Source organism: Schistocerca serialis, chromosome 1, assembly GCF_023864345.2.
Source record: "Schistocerca serialis cubense isolate TAMUIC-IGC-003099 chromosome 1, iqSchSeri2.2, whole genome shotgun sequence".
In the NCBI taxonomy this organism is placed as follows: Eukaryota; Metazoa; Arthropoda; class Insecta; order Orthoptera; family Acrididae; genus Schistocerca; species Schistocerca serialis.
In genome coordinates this window covers 209592353-209615116 of record NC_064638.1, presented here as the reverse complement: position 1 = coordinate 209615116, position 22764 = coordinate 209592353, and the positions used below count along the sequence as shown (strand labels likewise).

The following is a 22764-nucleotide window of genomic DNA, read 5'->3' as shown; positions in this document are numbered from 1 at the left end:
ATGTAATTTTTTAGTATTAATGGATTGGTGAGATTAATTTTGTAAGAGTAGTTATCTCTGGGTAATGTTTAATGTGATTTTTTCCCTATCCCTGAAGATTTTCCTTCATGGTAGATATGTGGAATACAATGAATGCACAAACGAATTGTGGTCAGTAATTTCAATTATTGTTTATATTCCAAACAGGATTTTCCTTTTCACCTCTTGTTACTCTGGACATTATTTGTTTTGTAATGGCATACATTTTCTACTTACATCTTTAAATAGTATATTACCATCCTGGCTTTGGGCTGACGCATCCAATTTCTTCTTCTTCTTCTAGCAGTTTTTTTTTCTCTTTCTTGCACCAGTGGCTACTTCTCACAACTAACACGAAAGAAGTTCTTTTCCTGTAAATATCCTTTGTTCTTAAACACAGAATGTAATGAAGAGCGGTTGCTTGCCTTTCAAACCCACTGACAATGACATACAATGGAAAATCCAGGATGGAATTTAACAATATTATGAGAAGGAGAGTTGCCACTCACCTTATACTCAGCATCTTTCATAATACTGATATACAACAAAATATATTCAAGCTCAAATTTCTCCAATTTTACTATCATTTTATGGGAAATATACCTTTTTGGGGATGTAGATTCTCAGATTTTTAACAGCAGATTTCTATGATGCTATTGCCTCTTTGGCAGTATCTGCTATTGGGGCTGAATGGATGCCCCTACAGTTTAACCAACTGAAATGTTCTGATTGGTAGATTTCAGCAAATGCCACAACGAAACCCAACTAAAGGACACCCCTGTGCAAGGGCATTTTCGAAAATACAGGGTGAGTCAAGAGGAAAGGTACATGTCCCTTTTGTACATTTTTCTTGAATAACTCAAAAACCGCACCCTCCGGTGAAAATTTTCCCCGACTTGATAGACCGCAAGTGTCCCGTATCAAACTGTTCATCTCAACTTGCTACCTCAAATTGGCCTACAAGACCTACAGTGCATGCACGTTGAGCGAGTTTTTCCAACATTCTTGCGCTTGTTCACATTAGTCCTGGATAAAACAATAATAATTTAATAGGACCTTTTTTTGAAGGAAATTTAATAAATTTCAATTTTGTACTAAGACAAGTTTTCACTGGAGGGTGCGGTTTTCGAGTTATTCAAGAAAAATGTACAAAAGTGATACTAAATGTGTTCTAGCTCGGAAATAATTTGGAATAGGGCATACGTCCATAAGAAGTTTTTTGCTTAGAATCACTAATACTATCATCCCTCAAAGCATGTACCTTTCTCCTCCTGACTCACCTTGCATGTGCTTATTAAGCACTACAATTTAGCAAATTATTTAAATTCAAGAACTGGAAATTCATATTAGATTTGAAGGTAACACTGAAATTAGCACAAAACAATTTAAGAATCTGGTCATACAGCAAAAATTTTTCTTGTCACTATATACTGTAGAACATCCAATTTATCAGTAGAAACTTATGTTGAGTCAACTACTTTCGAAGTATGGGCAAGTTAAATGCACACTTTACTTGTAATAATTCTGCTCTTTAAATCAGATAAAGCCCAATGACTGGCATGTAAGCACAATGTATGTCAGTTATAATACATGCTAAAACAGACACACTGCAAAAAATATCATGGGAAAAATGACGTACTCATATTTACAGCAAAAATATTTATTCATAAATAGGTACCCAAAAATTTAACAAGATAATGAGTAACATTTAGTTAAGCCTCGGACACGAGGTACATTTCGGACGGACAAATATGCCGTACATTAGAATGTTTACATAATCTTACTCCATCTGTATGTGATTCTAATTATTATGTATCAACAAGCAAATCAGATAACAATTCATAAAATATAAAATTTCTGAGAGCTTTGCTAATTTGTTGCTTTGGACTAGATAAATTTGTGTCAGCATCTTCGTATCACTTGAATGCCATGATACATATTTAACGACAACACATTAACCACATCCCAAAATACATGTACTGTCGTAAGATCTAAGACTTGGATTAAGTATCGACAAGAAGAGTTGAGACAACAAATAAAATCACAAATATTCATTAATTACAAACAAAGCTAAGGCCTTTTTTGTGAATTGACTCCAAAGACAAAGAGAGAGAGATCAGAACATACAATGAAGCATACAGTGGAAAACAGTCATAAAATTTCAGTAATTCTTTACAGTCTATTCCATGAAAAACATGTGATGAGACTTCAACTACTTTTGAAGCAACGTACTGAATCTATAGCTTGAACAAAATATAAAAAAGCAGTCAATTTTCAATTCTTATACAGCTTTTTGAACTTTCCCGAAGTGTGATGCAATTCACACAGAACAATTATCCTCTTTTCACTTATTTTTCAGCTTATATATCATGAAAGGAACTCCCCCCCCCCACCCCCTTCCTCCAACGAAAAAGTTAAAATACTACCGCTTTGACAGCACTGTGACACTGCTAGTGGTAAAGCTCCAGAAAATTTATATAAAATAAACTTTGAATAGATTTTTGTGAAAATACATTTTAATATTAGGCCAAGCTTCTGCACTTCCATCATAACCACTGTGTACCCCAACACATGTTTTATTTACAAAAACTGAATGTCAATGAATTTTCTGGAATTTTCCTACGGTTCAAACAAATCTGTTTAAAGTGCGCATAGCCCGCTACAGTACTGTGGGAATTAACTAGCATGTTATGACTTACATCGCTTCATGACCAGACCAAATATTAACAACAAAGTAGTAGTAGTAGTTGTGTGTGTGTGTGTGTGTGTGTGTGTGTGTGTGTGTGTGTGTGTGTGTGTGTGTGTGGGCGCACGCGCTACAATTTTCAAAAGTCTCATTGTGGAAGAAATGATTGTCTGGAGCAACAACATACATTTACTGAGTAATTTAATGTCACTCAGTTATAAATTGCTTGAAATACATACAATCTGTATGCAAGCATGTATTATACAATATGGTCCCTCAGTAACTACAGTTCTGTGTGATGCTTGTAGTAACTCATCTTCTACTGGCTTATTAGAATATATAAAGTTTGTATCTGAACAATCCATGCATAAGCAAGGACAAGTTAAACATGACAGTTTACACAATTTTACAACAGTGAATAAAAATATTAACAGTACAAAGAAACAACATTCAAATAGTATCAATCACTCTTCAATGGCACTTAACATACAAAGATGAAACAATTACGAAGTAAATATTTTAAGTCTTGTACATTTAAACGGCAGCAAATATTGCACATTAGTGTAGAAACTTCAAACTCTACTATCATTAGTGGCCATAACTTCCATGTCATCACGGCATCGTGGAATATATAAAGTTACACAGGTATGTTCCCATATATCCTGAGGGTACTTTTCGCCTGTTGTCCATGTGTCTGTCTCCAGATCGTAACATTCAATAGCTGCTGCAAAAAGAAAGAGAGAAGTTATACCTGGAATACCATAAATATGTATAGAGGACAAGCACACACTGGAAGGAGATTGTTACATATTGTAAGCTACTGGCCACACACACACACACACACACACACACACACACACACACACACACACACACACACAGAGAGAGAGAGAGAGAGAGAGAGAGAGAGAGAGAGAGAGATTCCATTCCTCCTATACAACTACTGAAATTTCTTCTGCCTACACCACCATAATTGATAAACCAAAACTGAAGAAATCTCCCCCCCCCCCCCCCCCCCCCCCAGCAGTACGTTTGCATGGCAAGCCACACTTTAAAACAAACTTATCCTGCTCCCATTAAACATTATCTGAAGTTAACAAACAACCATTTATCCCTTGGGAACTATACATTCAACATGTTATGATAAAGTGAAGTGAAAACACTAATACTGAAAGGCCAGTAAGAAGTTGATAATGTTTAACTGTATTGCTGAAATGGAAAGTAACATGTCTTACCATTTTTGCACAATTTATACAATGTAAAAGAATCTCCAAAATCACAAGAATATTCAATAAACATTGTGACAGTTTATTTTCGCTAACTGCATGTGCATGTGAACAGGCAACAACGCAGATTAACTGACCAAATGACACAGCAATGGCATACCAAAACTTTCGTGCACTTAACGATTTCTCTACCAATTTACACTAGCACTCAAAACACAGACCATTATAACTAAAAATAAAAAAGGAGCTGCTTCTGTAACTTAAATGCTACACCAGAAAAACCCTAAGGTATTGTCTACAACAGATACAAAATACATGTAACTTACCTGTAGCACGATCGAACATGGCATCACTGTGAAATCCTCCAATGAAATAAATTTTTGAGCCAACACCGACAATTCCAGCATGGTACCTTGGTGTAGGCACAGTTGTTACCACATCCCATGTGTTAGCACTTACATCATAAACATCAATAGTCTCACACAGAACTCTATTTCCTGTGTCAGCATCCTCAAACCAACCACCACAAACATAAAGACGCTCCCCAAGAACAAGCATTACATGGTCTGCACGTGGTGTCAACATGGGAGCCCGCTGCTGCCACACATCAGTCATGGCATCGTAACAGAGCATTGAGCTCAGAACGAGGTCCCGGTCCAGCCCTCCAGAAATGTACAGTGACCCTCCAGGCATTGCAGCCCCTGCATGCTGGCTACGGTGACCAGGAAGGGGCCGAATTGACTCCCAGCTGTCAGTCTGTGGATCATAACATTCACAGGCACTCACTTCTTCTTCATCATCTGGATCATCAACTTCACTTGCTCCTCCTATGGCATACAGGCGTCCACATACAACATTCAGTGAGAATCGACATCTCTCTCTCTGCATGGGTGCCATTGTTGTCCATTTGTTGTAACGTGGACTATAGCGGAAGCCAAATGGATGAATATTCTCCTGTGGTAAAAACAGTTTATTACTGTAATACTCAACTATTTATGACAATAAAAATAATCAATTGTTGATAATATAATGAGAATGGATAGATAAAAAATTACTCACAAAGTGACGGCACACACACACACACACACACACACACACACACACACACACACACACACAAAAAAAAACCTTTCCTTCTCATCCTGTTCGTTAAGTCTCCGCTGACCCGGTGTTCTGGGTGACTTTTCTAAACTGTACCCCTTTCCTGTGTGTGTGTGTGTGTGTGTGTGTGTGTGTGTGTGTGTGTGTTTTTTTCCCTGCCACCGCTTGGCGAAACACAACAAACTGAAGAGGGATCTGCACTTCAATACAAATGAAATTTTGGAAACTACCTCTCGGGACAGTGTGTCTATGACTTTCATTGTAGAGACAGCCACTGGAAAGAATGCTTATTAGCAATGTGAATAATAAATATATCACGCGGGTCCCAGATTAATGAAAGTCAACAGATACGACACCACTTCGTAAGATTGCAACTCTAATGGAAATGAACCCAGGATCTCAGTCTTGAGAAATTCTAACTGCCAAAGCATAGAGGCAACTTACGTTAACCCTCTCAGATATGAATTTTTTCTGGAGGAAGGAAATTTTTTCTTTATTTTGTAATGCTCTATGGTGATTTTTTTTAAATAACTTTAGATGCAAGATTTATTCAATAATATTTACCTGTTTTCAAAATATACTTAGTACACTTGGCTTCTTTTTATAGAAAAAAAAAACAACAAAAAAACAAACACCTCATCATTCAATAATTCGCATGCAATATAACAATAATATCGTTCATTTATACTGTGAATATAATTAACCAATCACTACCATGTATTCGGGCAGGCACAAGCTACTCCACACTGCTACATTTGACCTAATACTTTAATAGAGAAGCTGAACAGTTGACAGCAGTTGTACATGAGGAAAAGATGGAACATCCATAAATGTGTACATAGTTTCCACTATGGAAAAATATTTCTATTGCAACTAAAGGACAGTAAAATTTAAATGTACACAATTGTAGCCAGAGAATCTGAAAGGGTTAAAAATGATAAATCTAAATAAAAATGAAGAAAAAAATATTTATTCCATGAAATAAGTTGCCATTACATGTATTCATCACTTTAAGTCAATGTTGATGCTGACATAAATAAATACAGTGAAACCTCACTTTTACACTTATCATGGGTGGGGGGGAGGGAGTGTAAAATGTGGGAAATTATGTTTTAAGCATTGAAAGTTACATATGGGCTCTCACCCTTGTAATTCTGTACTTTATGCATATATACATAATAGGCATGGGAATACCTGCCAGGGACTTTTTTAATATCCAATAAAAACTGCAGATGTAACTGGAACTGGGGGGAAGTAGAAACATTTCACTTAATTTCATACATCATAATCTATGTTTTTGGATAGTCTGCACCTGTCATTCATTACGTAAATGATGAAACACTGCACGTTTTCTTTCATGCTTAGCACGACATTTTGAGACTTTATTATTGTTGTGAAGTGCAAATATTTATGTAAGTATTTTGTGGGGTATTTGCATATGTGATGTTTTGCTTTTCTTTTACTGTACCCATCTTTTTGAGGTTATCGGATATTGTGCCTCCTCAATTATATAGAAAACTACACACAAGCAAACTCTCTCACTCAATGATTATTCTTGAAACTTGTCTTGGTAAGAATGGAAAAAATAAATAAATGGTTTGTGTTTACACCAAAAGCATTTGGGCAACACAATGTAAGCAAAGGTATCTTTACCTGTTTACCAGTTCCTATCTGCTGAGAAAAGCGCCCTGGTGTCAAGAAACTTACCCATGTAATGTTTGTAAACACTACTTGATGGCCAGTGTTGTTTTATGTCAATTACGGCAGTTCTTTTCTCCATGAACATTTTTTTTTGTGAAGTGTAAATTGCAGTAAGTTTATAAATATGTTAAGGCAAAATCAGATGAGAATTAACACTGTGAACGTAAGAAATTCGATGGAAATGATAAGATAATTTCATAAATGGTGGAAAAATGTTAATTCCGGGAACATGAAAGTGGGGTTATACAAAACATGGGCTATACTTCAAAAGTCATTCTTTCTATGCTCAATAAACTGGAGTATGGCATCTCCTTAAACCACAAAGTGCGCATTACAGTGCTAAATATACTGGAAGTCATTCATCATCAAATGCTTTTAGTATTAATCATATTAGGGAAAGATGTAGTACTTTGTACGATAGAAAAGCATTGTGGTATATGTATACCTTACCTGAAGAGACTGATTAAAGCAACCTCCAACAACATATAGCTCATTGTCTAGCACAGCTGTTCCATAATTACACTGCTCAACGTGAGGAATCGAAGTAAGGTGACGCCACTTTGAAACACTTGGAAGAAAATATGTAATCTCATTGGTGATGCCTGCAATACCGAAGCCACCAACCTAAAACAAATATGATGCTGGTCACATTAACAATTCTCAACTGCTACCACATTCATACTCAATAAGGGCACGCCTATAAACAACATATTCATTGTGCCAACAATACATACCATCGCGCACCACAATCCTAAAGAGAAACGAACATGCTTATACAAGTAACTGTGAGATAATTAAATTCCGCAACTCACCTCACTAACAACAGCAAAATTGCTTTTAAATTATGAAGGTGCACATACATACCAAGGAACATCAGCTTAGTAGTTGTTAAATGGAATGAACATGCTTCATACATCAGTAAAGAAAATTAATAGTCAACAAAACTCACCAACCATTTGACTAATTTTATCTGGGTGCAACTCTTCACTAGCAGGCCTCACCATAGTAAATACCATAATGCACAGTAATTAACGTAATGCATATTTACATTTACACAAACGACCCATCACGATGCAGACCGCAAAAGCCCATATTTTACGTTATTATTTCTATGCAACTCACCATAACAAAGCATCACCCTGGTGTGAAAATACATTACTGAACAAAAAATTAATAAATACATACTATAGCAATGTGGATCCCAGCACAGCAATGAACTGAAAATGCAAACTATTAAAATTGACCATTTACTGTAACATACTTTAAACATATTTCCAGAATTACATACGGATTAAGCAAGCAGATTAAATATGGGTGTTAACAAACGTGCATAAATGCTATGCAAAAATGTGGAGCATAAAGAATTGCAAATGTGGTGAGTGCAATGAACTCACCTTTACAACAGCCAATTCCATTCCCCTGGAGTTAATCAAGGAGGTACTGGAGGGGATAGGTAACTTGAGCGTCCTTGGACGATTCTGTCGGCACGTCTCAGCCAGAACCTGCAATATTTATATATGCATGACTGTCACAAATACTTTACACGGTGTGTAAGGGTTCATTTCACTCAAGTTATTACTGCAGTAATGCATAAATTCCAAATCAAACTGAACCAAGCCTAGAGGCAAATACTCTGTGTGTCATAAGGCAAAAATCTTGGGTGTCAAGCATTCCTAAATGCACACATGCTCCCTTACAAGAAACTTATTTTTATTTCCAAAATATTACAACCAAACATCCATTTGGTGTCACATACAGTGTGCTTACTGTATGTCATACCAAGAAGTAGACGTGAAATCATCACATTAGCCTGCAAAATCCAAAGCAGATATCTTATATATCTTCAGCTTTTATGAAGAGCCAAAACCTGTCACCATAGGTAATGAGGCGCCTTCACACACACACACACACACACACACACACACAGTGAGAGAGAGAGAGAGAGAGAGAGAGAGAGAGAGAGAGAGAGAGTGTGTGTGTGTGTGTGTGTGTGTGTGTGTGTGTGTGTGTGTGTGTGGTTTTTTTTTATGCAGCAGCAGCAGCAGCAGCAGCAGCAGCAGTAGTTGCTGGGCTGGGGATTTCATCTCACAAGACAGTTGTGCTTCTCTACGAATACCTATTTCGTGGATGGCAATATGAAATTCGGCAGACTGATGGATGTTTTGAAGCTTTTACAGCAGCCCCAGTAGGCTTGTCTGAGATTCTATTAAGTGTGTTCTTCCTCTTAATCCATCACCTCATTAACAACTCTTTCCATCATGAAAGAAACTTTGCACCTTTTGGTCAAGTTGTGCCACAATAGAAACAGGTTTTTATTTTTCTTTATTTAAGACAGTTGTTAGCTCTATTTAGCTTGCACATGCAGTGATATCATTGATCTCATTTAATTCATCATTTTAAAACCATTTGCTAGGAAGCACTTTCATATAATAGTTCTGAGGTGCAGTTCGGGGCACTAAATGTTGCAAGGACTTTGCTTCAGGAACACACCATTTTCTCTAAAATCTAGTTACAGAAAGTTAGTAATGGAATCAGTGTTTTAGGACCATAAACGGCACGGTCATCAGTGCCTGTCTGAATGCTTAAATTGTGATATTAACTTATTTGTGTTGTGATGAAATCAGTGTATAATGAAAACCCACAAATATGCATAAGTTATGTTAAGCCACAGGCTGAGGTTTAGTTTTAATGGGAGTTATTGAAATAACTTTTGGGTGCCCTTCCTAGTAGTCAGAGTGATCCAGATACGTATCATTGCATTTTTCATACAACACTAGTACCAGCCTAAATTATTGCATAAAAATGGTAATTTACATTTCACTAAAACTTCTGCTATACCAAAGCTGTTCAGCTAGCACATCACATAGATCTCTTACATCTGGCTTGCTGTTTAAGAATATCTGCTCTTGAGATGTGTGTACATTTGAGAGTAAATCTTTGTGAGCTGCTATCAAAAGGCTGTCTCGGGGTAAACTCTCGAGTAGAGAAGAGATCGAAAGTGTCTCTTCCAGTTGACATGGTGCCGCTAGCTGTTTCTCTAGTGGACATGGTGCTGCTACAGTGCCATAGATAGTAGCTCACCAAACACAAGCAGTGTTCATATTCCGTGAGTGGCTGTCACAGTATAGGGGTGCAAGATGCCGAAAACATTGTTATAAAAAGCAAATAAGGGCTTGTAGAACATAAAATGTTCTGAATATAGAAGGTGTCCCAGGAGAAATGGTTAATACTCAGGGATATGACAGGAACCACCATTCAAGGCAAAAGAAGTCTTATAAACATTAATGCATTCCTTAAGAGCTTATTCAGTAAGAAAGAGATATTTCACAGTAGCAAAGATAGAGCTCATAGCTCTTAAGGTACGCACTTTGGAGCCTACATTCACTAGACTTTTACTTCGAGTGATGGTTCCCAACACATCCCCTGGACCTTAGCAATTCCTCCCTTGTCATTCTGCTCAGATAGGATGAAGAAACACATGCATTTGGAAGAATGAGACTTAACAGTTTTCGTGTTTGTGAGAAGTTTAGAGGAACCTCACAATTTAAGGAGTCAGGTGCAAGAACTTTATGTTAATAGAAAGTGGAAATACTTGTGCTTCACTATTTAACACAACCTGATAATACGAAATTAAATAAAGTCCACTGACATTCTTAACGAATGACTAAAAATGAAAATAGTAAGTTTGGAAACAAAATATTAATAATAGTTTGCCATCTTTTAGGATAGGTCCATATCTCAAAAGCTGAAGAAAAATCATTTGGACAAGTGAGTCTTTTCTAAACAATTTACTATCCAACAGTCATGTGTCAGTACTGACAAGACACACTGCACTTAGATTTAAATTATGTCCGAATTTTATTTTTGATGTTTCGTATTTGTGAATTTGAAAAATTATTTGTTCTGTTTCCAACATGGTCTGGTAAGACATAGCATTTGTTGTCACGAATCTATACCACTACTTTCAGAATACTACTGTAATGGATCTGTTATTCATCTATGACTGGGAGATATCAGTATGAGACTGGTTCATGCCCTGGAATATCTGAGGACGTATTAAGTACTGGCGTTTTGGAAGAGAGTACAGGGGATATGACAGTCTCATGACAAGGTTAACAAGCAGAGATTCCAGTGAATTGAAAGTAAAGAAGGCGACGAAGAACGAGTTTTGGCGAAAGAAATACATGACGAATGCGACAACTGGTGTGCACGTTGCCTGCGAATTATTGCACACACAGCTCTGATAATGTTACAAGAAAACTGAAATACAGAAAGCTATAATTCGAAGGTGACGAGGATGGAGAGTATAACTAGTTACTTAAAACTTACAAATTATGGTATTAACTTATTCGTTCTCCGACTCATATGTACAATGAAATACGTAGAAGTATTAAGCTACCCAAAGCGGAAGAACCTGTCCAATAATGGTTGAAATCCAGTTTTAACGAAACAGTTACCATAATAACTTTCAGATGCCCTTCCTAATGGCGCAAGTCCATCCAGAAGAGTATCACTGCAAGTCTGTATAATTTTAATCCCATGGGACAGTGCAGATTACAGGGCAAATGCTTTACAATGTTAAAACTGCCTGTCCGTATCATTTTTTTCCTTCCCCGTAAAAGCAGACGAAACTCTCATTTTCTAACAGCCTTTATTCGAACCTATTTATAAAAGCAAAAAGATTTTTATATGTTCAGGCTATGGTTTATCCCTTAACTGGTCCTCAATGTCATTGCACAACCGTAAAATGGTTTCTGCTTCTTGTTTTTAAACTATGGTATTAACACTTTGCGTAGTATAACAGCTTTAAATATCTTATAATAAAGGTAACTTACATTTCATGAAAATTTCTGCTATCCATATCAAAGCCATTCAGCTTCCACATCATACTGGTCTTGCACTCCTTGCTCGCTGGTTAAGAATATCCGCTCTCGAAATACACCACTGCGCTGCCTGGGATCTATACGGCATACGCGCAACTAACGCAGTTGCCAAATGTAACTGCTGACGTGGCACCAGACCCTCCCTTCAGCCCCACCCACTGACACAGCATAATCCTGCGCTCTCTCTCTCTCTCTCTCTCTCTCTCTCTCTCTCTCTCTCTCTCTCCCCAGGGCGATTACTTGTACAGTGTTGCCTTGTCTACAGCGTTCTCCTCCTCGCACGAACGCGACTATTGATCACCTACTCCGTAGGAGTAGAACACAGCGCTATCGGAATCACTTTAACCAGAATAATCTGTTTCTGATGTCTGACAAATTCTGAAACATGCACTTTCAGTAAGAAACTGATGCATTCAATGAATGATCATGTTGTCAAGTGTCCACAATTCATTCCCCGACCACAAAACATATAAAGTTCAGTTGGTCTGCTTAAAGTGAGAAACGGGCTGCCGACAATGTGACAGTATTATAATGGCAAGATGGGTGAAGACGTTCTGTATGAGATTCTCATGAACAACTAGAGCGGTGAGAACTCCACCCAAAACATTTCTTATTGGTAATATGATAATTATAGTGAAAGTGGGGGGCAGGCCTCCTGCCTCCGTCGATACCTCGAGACTTACAAACCACACTGTTAGAGAGATAGGACTGTATACCTATAGCAACTGCACAGAGCTTGTGCACGAGACAAATTGGTCTGTCAGTCTGCATGAGCCAAAGAAATTCCTGGTTCTGACGATGTGAACCTATCCCTTTGTTTCTGTCATGTGACTGTTCACGGAGGGGAATGCTTGCTGCAGCCTGTTCATATATTCTTCTTACGTCCAGAAATATTGTTACCACTGTTGTCAAGGGTTAACTAGTGCAATTACTTATAGGTCAAAAGAATGTAGAGAAATTTGGCAATATTCTAGAACGGGCCGTAAGATTGATTTGTAAGCAATCCTCTCTGTCAACGACTGCATTTCCCCAGTAGTCTACCAATAAGGCAATGGCTAATACCAGATTTACTGACAACTGAGCCTATGTGATCATTCCATTTGATGTCTCTATAATGTGTAAGATCTGGTGGTTTCCAACGATGACTCATTGATATTATAGTCGTAGGATACATCATTTTTTCATTTTGTAAAGAGAACAAGCTTATATTTCTTAAGATTTAAAGCAAGCTGGTTATCTTTGCGTCACTTTTAAACCTTACCTATATCTGATTATTTGTGCAGTCTCCCTGAGACATTATTATATATAACTGCAACATCCACAAAAAAGTCTGACATTACTGTTCATATTGTATTTTATTGATCCAGGCAATCATAGTGTTATACAGTTGTAAAGCTACTTCTATACTGGTTGATGACTCCATCCAAGATGACATCTTGCATCCTCCCTACCAAAAACTTCTCAGCCTAACACAAATCTCGCTTGATACCCCATAGGATTGTACTTTTGACACTAAATGTAGATGTGGTACTGGGTGATATTTGGGCACTTGGTGGCACAGCAGCCATTAAACTTCTGGACATTTTCATTGATACTAACTTGGCAACAGCATGCTAAACATGTTCCAAACTTTCGCAGGTTCTGTACCTCTTCAGGAAACTAGAAAGTATCATGCTGGAACAGCACCTATTAACAACATGCTATGCAATGTGCCACAGCCACATCAGCTATGGTCAGTGGCTATGAGGCAACTCCATAGGCTGCAAGAATGTGCTTTTATTGCAAAAGAAAGCAATCAGGATAATTACTTAAAAAACAGACTGTCCACTGCAAATCAGCATCCTGTCTGATCACCTGCATCCATTCGTATTTATTGTGAATTCCGACGGACTTGGGCAATTACAGCAGGACAATGCAACACTCCACATATCCAGAATTGCTACAGACTGGCTGCATGAACATTCTTCTGAGTTTAAACACTTCCACCGGCCACCAAACTCCCCAGACATGAACGTTATTGATCATATCTGGGATGCTTGCAATGTACTGATCTCCACCCCTTGTACTCTTACGGATTTATGGACAGCCCTGCAGGATTCATTGTGTCATTTCCCTCCAGTACTAATTCAGACATTAGTTGAGTCCATGCCACATTATGTTGTGGCACTTCTGCGGGGGCCCTACACAATATTAGGCAGGTATACCAGCTCAGTTCCACAAGTTGTGCTCTAAGAAACATCTATTAGTGGTGCCTTACAGGCAAAAGTGTTGATATATTTTCCCTATTTTTTCACTACCTGTTGTTTCCTGGAAATATCTTTTATCTCTATGTACGATCTCTACAAACCACTGTGAACCGCATTTCAGTGGGTACTTAACATGTTACCACATGTTATGTTTTCTTCTCAGTTCAAATGTGTTTTGACTGCAGGGAACATGTCTAATTAAATACCTTGCTGTAACTGATATAATTTTGTCTTCATCATCTTTATTGGAGCGATATGCAGTGGACTTCACAATATCTTTAGATTCTTCATTTTTCTGGTTTTTGAAAACTTCGAAAATAATCTTTTGTGTGACAATTGGTATCTTCCTTCAGATGTTTGTTAGTTCACATTTTTCAGCAGTTCTATGATGCTCTTCTTTGGGTCAAATAAAACTGATCATTCACATACATTCAGTGACCTCCTTTACATCTCTTTGTTAAGGGTCCTGCACATCTGAGCAATATTCTAAGGTGGTATTCACGTGTGATTTGTAAGCAGACCTTGCCAATTCACCACAGTTTGACACCTATCTTTGCTACAATTGAGCCTTTGTGACTATTCGATTCCACATACTTCCAAACTGTTACAATCCGGTATTTGTATGAGTTGACCAATTCTAATTGTGATTTGCTGATATGGCAGTCCCGAGTACCTCATTTTACATTTAAAGTGGGTTGTCAGTCTCTGCACCCCTTTGCAACCTTACCAAAATCTGACTGAATATTTGTGCAGGTTTTTTCAGATAGTACTTCATTATAGATAACTGCACCATTTGGAAACAGTGTAGTGTTGCTGCTGTCTTCCAGGTCATAATATACAAAATGAACAGCAAGGGCCCCGAAATATTTTCCTGGGGCACGCCTGTAGTTATTTCTGCTTTCTTCAATGACTCTCAGTCTAAGATAATATGCTATGTCTTGCAAATCAAGAAATCTGCAACCCAGCCACAAATTTTGGTTGTTAACCCACACAATCACACTTGTGTTGACAAATTGTGGTGTGGTACCAAGTCAGACGCTTTTCTGAGGTCGCAAAATACTGCATTCACCTGATTTCCTTGATCCACAGCTTTCATGGTGTCATGCGAGACAAGTGCAATTTGGGTTTCGCAGAACCAATTCTGTTTCAGATGCCTCATTATGTTCGACATGCCTCCTCATGGTTGAGCTGAAAATATGTTTTACGATTCTAGAACAGATAGACATCAGTGAGACAGAGTAGTTTTGTCGATCTCTTCTGTTACCCTTCTTGTAGACAGGTGTGACTTGTGTTTTTTCCTATCTCTTGGCACAAGTTTTTACTGAAGAGACCTACAGCACAAGAAGATTAATATACGACGTAACTCAGCTGCATTGGTTTCTGGAGCTTTGTTCAATTTTTATGGTTTTAGTTGCTTCTCAATATCACTCACAGTAATATCTACATCATTTATCTTCGTGGTGGTTAAGTAAACTCCAGGTAAGTACACCTTCGCCTTTCTTAGTAAAGGGACATTTGAAAACAGAGTACTGTATATATACTTTTGCTTTGCTATCTTCAACTTCAGTTCCTGTGCCACCTACGAGTGTGAATCTTTTACAAGTGAAGAAGACAAGCAATCTCTCTCTCTCTCTCTCTCTCTCTCTCTCTCTCTCTCTCTCTCTCTCTCTGTCTGTGCCACTCTCTTCCAGCACAATTAAGTGCAAAAGTGTTAAACTTCGGTTACACAATAAATTAGTCTAATCTATAAGCCTTAAATTCAACTAAATACCTAGGTATTACAATTACGAACAACTTAAATTGGAAGAAACACACAGAAAATGTTGTGGGGAAGGCTAACCAAAGACTGCATTTTATTGGCAGGACACTTAGAAAATGTAACAGACCTACTAAGGAGACTGCCTACACTACGCTTGTCCGTCCTCTTTTTAGAATACTGCTGCGCGGTGTGGAATCCTTACCAGATAAGACTGATGGAGTACATCAAAAAATTTCAAAGAAAGGCAGCACATTTTGTATTATCGCGAAATATGGGAGAGAGTGTCACAGAAATGATACAGGATTTGGTCTGGAAACCATTAAAAGAAAGGCGTTTTTTGTTGCGACGGAATCTCACAAAATTCGAATCATCAACTTTCTCCTCTGAATGCAAAAATATTTTGTTGACATCGACCTATGTAGGGAGGAATGATCACCACGATAAAATAAGGGAAATCAGAGCTCGTACAGAAAGATATAGGTGTTCATTGTTTCTGCGTGCTATACAAGACTGGAATAATAGATAATTGTGAAGGTGGTTCGATGAACCCTCTGCCAGGCACTTTAATGTGATTTGCAGAGTATCCATGCAGATGTAGAAATGTTTGCATGCTGGAGTATTTGGTGAGGAAGGCAAAGGTGGGAGCTGAGGCTGCTGATTCTCTACTTTCTGCTTTCCAGACAGTCTTTTAAGGGGATACGGAATCGGATTTTGGGTTAAAAAATCGAATTTTTTTTTATTGGCGTATTATATTCTGCCATGTTTCCTCTTTAAAATGACGTATCATACATAGCTCTACTACAATTATAACTATTTTATTTTTATATATTTGTGAGATCGGGTATTGCGCTTTAGTTATACACGTCTCTCGTGGCTGACCATGAACTTTTTGGCAGTACCTTTAAAGTGACATGAATTCAAATATCCCGGTTTCCAGCGACTATTTATACACTAGTTGCCCGAAAATGTTTCTCTCTGGTTTCCTCAAGTTACTCTTTGACTTTGTGGCGGGACTGTTTTGTAAACAGTGTGATATAAGAAAGTAGTTGTTGTTGAGTTATTTCGTATTTAGTGCTTCTTTTTCGCAGTGAAAATGCCTAGAGCTAAAGCAAAAGTATTTAAAAAGCGTGTGAACTGGCAAAAGAAAAGAAATAATGATTCATTAGCAAAGCAAAGCAGTTCATCATCATCACTGTTGGAAAATGTGAATCCACTTATTACTGATTTGCCGAACGAACTTACACCAAATGAAAACAGTGCTTCTCATAAAAAACTAAGAGATTTGGAAGAGAAATATAATTTACTTGATAGAGGGAATGAAGTTTTTGAACTCATTGATACGAATATATTGTGTGAAGCTCTTGAAAACAGTTTGTGCTGCAAAAAATGTCATGGAAACGTTTCTCTGAAAGTAGAATCCCATGTTGGCCTGGCTGCCCAGTTTAATTTAATATGCAGTGTTTGTAAATACAGCTGTAAGTTTCCAAGTTCGGTTTCAGTAACTGTAAATAATGGATACAAGAAAACTGAACTTTATAGTGTAAATATTAGGTTAGTTTATGGATTGCGAGCAATTGGTAAGGGCAAAGCAGCTGGTGATATGCTATGTGGTGTTCTAAATCTTCCAAGTGCACCTTCAAAGTTTGAAGCTTACAATTATGTACTAGGATCTGCAGTTGAAGATGTAGCACAGAAGTCAATGCAGGTTGCTGTGGAAGAAGCAGTGGAAGAAAATGACGGCAGTCGTGACCTCACAGTGGCGTTTGATGGCACGTGGCAGGAAAGGGGCCACACCTCCAACAATGGTGTTGTAACAGCAACTAGTGTTGATACTGGCAAGGTTATTGATGTTGCAATAATGTCTAAATACTGTAGGTGCACAGGCAGGCTGAAAAATGAACACAGTGATGACTGTATTGCTAATTATTATGGTAGTAGTGGTGGCATGGAGGTTGCTGGGGTGAAGAAAATTTTTCATCGCTCTTCACAGTGGTATAATGTTCGCTATGTCAAATATCTGGGAGATGGTGACTCTAAAGCATTCAAAGAAGTTTTGGAAAGCAAACCATATGGGAACAGTGTAAATATAAGCAAACTTGAATGTATAGGACATGTGCAGAAGAGAATGGGTGCCAGGCTGAGAAGGTTAAAATCAGTTATGAAAGGGAAAAAACTAGATGATGGGAAAACCTTGGATGGCAGAGGAAGATTGACTGATTCCATAATAGACCACATTCAGAACTGCTATGGCCTTGCAATCAGGCAAAATACAGGCAATCTTGAAGAAATGAGGAGAGCTATATGGGCTTTATATTTCCACACCGCATCCACGGATGAGCATCCACAACATGGTTTGTGCCCCAAAGGTGAAAACAGCTGGTGTAAATACAATAGGGGACTAACAACAGGAGAGAAATACATTCACCACCACAGTCTACCATCAGCCATCATGGCAGAAATAAAGCCCATTTTCAGAGATCTGGCTGACAGAAGTCTTCTGATGAAATGTCTTCACGGAAAAACGCAGAACCCCAACGAGTGCTTGAATAGTGTGATATGGCATCGTCTCCCAAAAACAGTGTTTGTCGGAATTAATACACTACATTTTGGTGTGTATGATGCTGTGGCAACCTTCAATCTTGGAAATATAACTAAATGCCAGGTCCTTCAAAAGTTGGGTATGTGTGTTGGTTCCCGTACGGTACGTGCTATGTTCTTTTTAGATCAGCACAGACTAAGGCATGCTGATAATATAATCAAGACATTAGTGAAAAAAGCAAGACAGGTGCAGAGGGGTGCCAAAAGAAGACTTGAAGATGATTATGAAGACTGTGAAGGGGGTATTAGCTACGGATCAGGAATGTTTTAATCTTCTTTCTCCGTTTCCCGTAAGTTTACTTTTTACTTCATCTAGGAACATTATCTCAGGTACTGGTCAACCTAGAAGTCTGAAATTTTTATGACGTAGTGACATAGGTCCCTATTACATACTGAAACAACGATTTTTTAATTACTTGATTTACAAAAGACTTAGGGGTGATAGTCTAGTAAAAAGCGATGGAAAAAATTTACTTAAAAATAAATGTACAATATCTCTGTAAGAAAATACTTTGACAATAAACTGTTGTTTCAGTATTGTTGTAACATATGAATGCATATACAGTAAAATTTTTACCTCTCTGTCTCCAGTAGTTTGTGAGAAAATGTTCCCTATAGTAGGCATATATTAACATTGCGGGGATAGGTGATTCCGTATCCCCTTAAAGAGGAACATATTCACCTTTTCTGTGCTCTGATAGAAGCATTTTTCAGCTTGTTCCTTTTTTCCCTGCTGCAGCAAGGAGTGCTGCTTATATAAAACAAATTGTGTAGGTCAATGAAATCTTGACACTATTTATGTACCTGAACACATTTATATACTTTTACACATATGAACAACAAATAAGTATGCACAATATAAGGTTAATACAAAATTGTTTTGTTTACTTTTTTTACTGAATAGGTTTCCCAACAATTGCAGTTCATCAAAAATGCCTGGCTTATTATTTGTATCTTAAAACAATAGAAGTTTTAATATTTCACTGAGTTTGCAGTCTTTACCATAAATTTGGCAGCCATTTTAAGTTCTTTTCAGTCATGTTGCGATCCTTTCAGCTCATTTTTTTGTCACTGGAGTACCACTTTTGGCATACTCGTATATGCATGAAGTGTCCATTGGACAGAGTGAGCACATCATAAAATTTTTATTGGTCAAAAAATGCTGACAAAAAACAGGGTTTAGTGACCTCAGCACTGCTGCGGTGACCCTAGAATCCTTTCCATTTGTCCATTATGTCAGTTAAAACTACATTTATGCCTAAGACCAGATATTACGTGCATATTTTATGTACAAAAGTATGGTTAATTTGAACCTCTGGACCTTGGTGACAGATAATGTCTAAAAATTTTTTAAAGATCCCGAGAATATCTTCTTATGACTGTATGGTACAAATTTCAATGATCTGCCATAAACAGAAGTGGCCTTTCCCATAATTGGCACTTTTTGTACCCAAAAATTATGGATTTTCAGAATTGTCTCAGGAACTGTTGATGGACAATCAGTGCTTTTATAAACTGCCTAAGGTTCACCCTAGACCATCCCTAATGTGAAAGAACCACCCAATTTGCTAAATTTCCCTGGGCTGGAGAAAGTACGTAATGTTTAAATTTTGATCTGTACTGCAGAATAGTTCTACATTTATACTCCACAAGCCACCCAAAGGTGTGTGGCAGAGTATGACCATTCTCTACTCAATACAACCCGAGATATGACCCTCTGGGGAGGGAAGAGGGAGGGGAGGGGAGAGGGGAGAGGGAGGGGACAGAGGGGGGAAGGGGGGGGGGGAGAGAGAGAGAGAGAGAGAGAGAGAGAGAGAGAGAGAGAGAGAGAGAGAGAGAGAGAGAGAGAGAGAGAGAGAGAGAGAGGGGGGGGGGGGGAGAGGGGGGGGAGAGAGAGAGAGGGGGGGGGGGAGAGAGAGAGGGGGGGGGGAGAGAGAGAGAGAGGGGGGGGGAGAGAGAGAGAGAGAGAGAGAGAGGGGGGGGGGAGAGAGAGAGAGAGAGAGAGAGAGAGAGAGAGAGAGGGGGGGGGGGGGGGGGAGAGAGAGAGAGAGAGAGAGAGAGATATTAACAGCAATCCCATATGGAGTAAGACTCATGTATGCGACCAGTTCAAGAAGACCAATGGGAAATTTATAGTTTGCAAATGGTTGTCAATTTTGTTGATTCTGTGTAAGTAAAAGTTAATATCTACTTGAATTACACTGTTTGATATAAAAACCTAAATCATCCAAATGATGACCATTCATTTTAATAGGATTTTTGTCTCTCTGCCAGAAATTACTCTTAACTCAGGTCAACAGGCATTGCTGAATCAAACCTACCTATTCTTTAATGGTAGCTTTCATCTCCATTAAACTTTGGGGTTTGTTAACACAGACAAAGTTTTTGAAATATGCTACGCTGATACATCACAAGCAGACAAGTCTGGTGGTCTTGGCAGCTACAACTTGTCGCCAGAATGACAAATGAGACATTAAGGAAAAATTTTCCTCACAGTGTTATGGATGCACCTGCAGTGTATGATGTCACATCACTAAATTTAAAATGAACATTTCTCACATTTATCTTTGTCCACTATTCTAGCAGAAAGAATATATTCAGTATGATGTATATAACATTCGAACTCCATGTCAATGTCATGCAACAGTCCTCAAAATAATAACACCTGAAACTTCCTGGCAGATTAAAACTGTATGCTGGACTGAGAGTCAAACTCAGGGCCTTTGCCTTTTCGTGGGCAAGTGCTCTATCAACTGAGATATCCAAGCAAGACTCTCAGCCCGTCCTCACAGCTTTAATTCTGCCAGTACCTTGTCTCCTACCTTCCAAACTTTGAGTCTTTGCCCGGCACACAGTTTTACTCTGCCAGGAAGTTTCATATCAGTGCTAGACCACTGCAGAGTGAGAATCTCATTCTGAAACTAACACCTGATTGCACCAACAGCAGTTACAGCATATCACACTGTCAGACAGGCAGAGTGAAGAGTTTTTTCATGAACCACACAACATTCCACTGGGGTCATTCCATGAATTCTAAATCCAAATGTAACACATTCCTCGCTGAGTAATGGTTCATCTGTAGACTGTGTGCATGTTGATGTGTGGATCTAACTCCTGATGGTTCCTCTCTCACAACCACAATATTTTTCAAGTGTCCTTACTGGCAGCTTCTTAAGAATGTTTCTTATTCTGAAAGCTGTAAACTGTCATAGGTCACACTACTACTTGGACCTGTGTGATTAAAAGAAGCAAGAAATATCCACCACGTTGCAACAACTGACGATAGCTGAAGTAGAGAGAATGTAAAATGCAGAAAAGTGTTTTTGAAAAATAGAAATTTATGAACACCTACTATAAACTTGTGTTATGGGGTCTTCCCTGAAGGCACAGTGTGATGTACAGGGCCAGACATTTTTAGATTGGGTAGTATACCACTGTCAGCAGTGGAAAGGAAATTACATTTTATTCACTTTGGGATCGTATCAGAAGATACAAAATATGTTAAATTTTCACAATAGATTAGAGAGATGGTGAAAATGTAACATATTTCATAACTTTTGATACTAGTTTTGCATCTGAAAGTTACTGAAGTGCATTCAATGGCCACCTTATCTCATAGCATTTTACATGCAAATTGTGAAGATATTTATGTGAAGAAGCTGCTTTCTATAAATCCATTGTTCTATTGCTACTGAAATGGTGGACAATCCCAAAGTGAGTTACGTGTACATTGTTTCCTTTCCATGACAGAATGGTGGACTAGCCTAACTGAAAACCTCTGCACCTGTATGTCACCCTCTTACCTTCAGGAAAGACCTCCTTATACAAATTTACGTTTGGTGCTTACGAAATACTAATTTTTCAAAAACACTTTTCTGTTTTTTATATCCTCTGTACTTCAGTCATCATCAGTTACTCTGCTGCCCAAAACAGCAAAACTCAAACTATTTTTATAGTCCAGTCAATGAAGGAAAATTAAGACACAAAACTAGTGTAGCTGAAAATTTTTATACAATGGTACAAAGGAGTGTCACAGCATACTAAAAATACCTGCTGCTGAGATGTGCACTTGGGGTGGGGATTTAAAGGTCACTTTTGTGCATTCTTCTTGAATAACTCAAAAACTGCGGCTTCTAGCAAAAATGTTTCCGAATACAAAATTAAACTGCATTAAATTTCTTACGAAAATGGTCCTATTCATTTTTTCTTTAACGCTAATAGTTTCCATATTGCAGGTGCAGGGAAAATCACAGATTATTAAATACAGTTTGCTACTGGTATAAAATTACTGTTCGCCGTTAAATGAAGTGGGCTAAGAACAAATTGAAATGTGTGTATCACATAAAAGTGTTGCAGGGATGAAATGAGTCACTAATAATAATAACACATGCAGATAGATTCTACCTTAATCTCTGCACACTGTTCTACACTTTTATAAGAAAAAAGTGATTCTTAGTGATCCTGTATGGCAGCTGTAACATTCTTCTTATAAAAGAAACTTCTCCCATTCGTAAGTATTGCCTGCTTTTCAGTTTACAGGCAGATT

At 38.0% G+C, this 22764-nt stretch overlaps 1 protein-coding gene across 3 annotated transcripts in view; it reads right to left on the bottom strand.

Moving 5' to 3' along the window:
• Positions 1–1662: 1662 nt before the first annotated feature.
• Positions 1663–22764, bottom strand: part of LOC126465978 (kelch-like protein 26) — a 332331-nt gene continuing 311229 nt past the window's right edge. For 2 of the 3 annotated variants that reach the window (XM_050096348.1, XM_050096349.1), the window contains exons 7-10: positions 8127–8234; positions 7183–7356; positions 4257–4884; positions 1663–3428 (exon numbers count right to left, since the gene is read on the bottom strand). In XM_050096348.1, the coding sequence (XP_049952305.1) occupies positions 3277–3428; positions 4257–4884; positions 7183–7356; positions 8127–8234 (1062 nt within the window). In that variant the 3' untranslated portion in view covers positions 1663–3276. The remainder of the gene's footprint in view (positions 3429–4256; positions 4885–7182; positions 7357–8126; positions 8235–22764) is intronic. The other variant, XM_050096350.1, reaches the window with a different exon arrangement.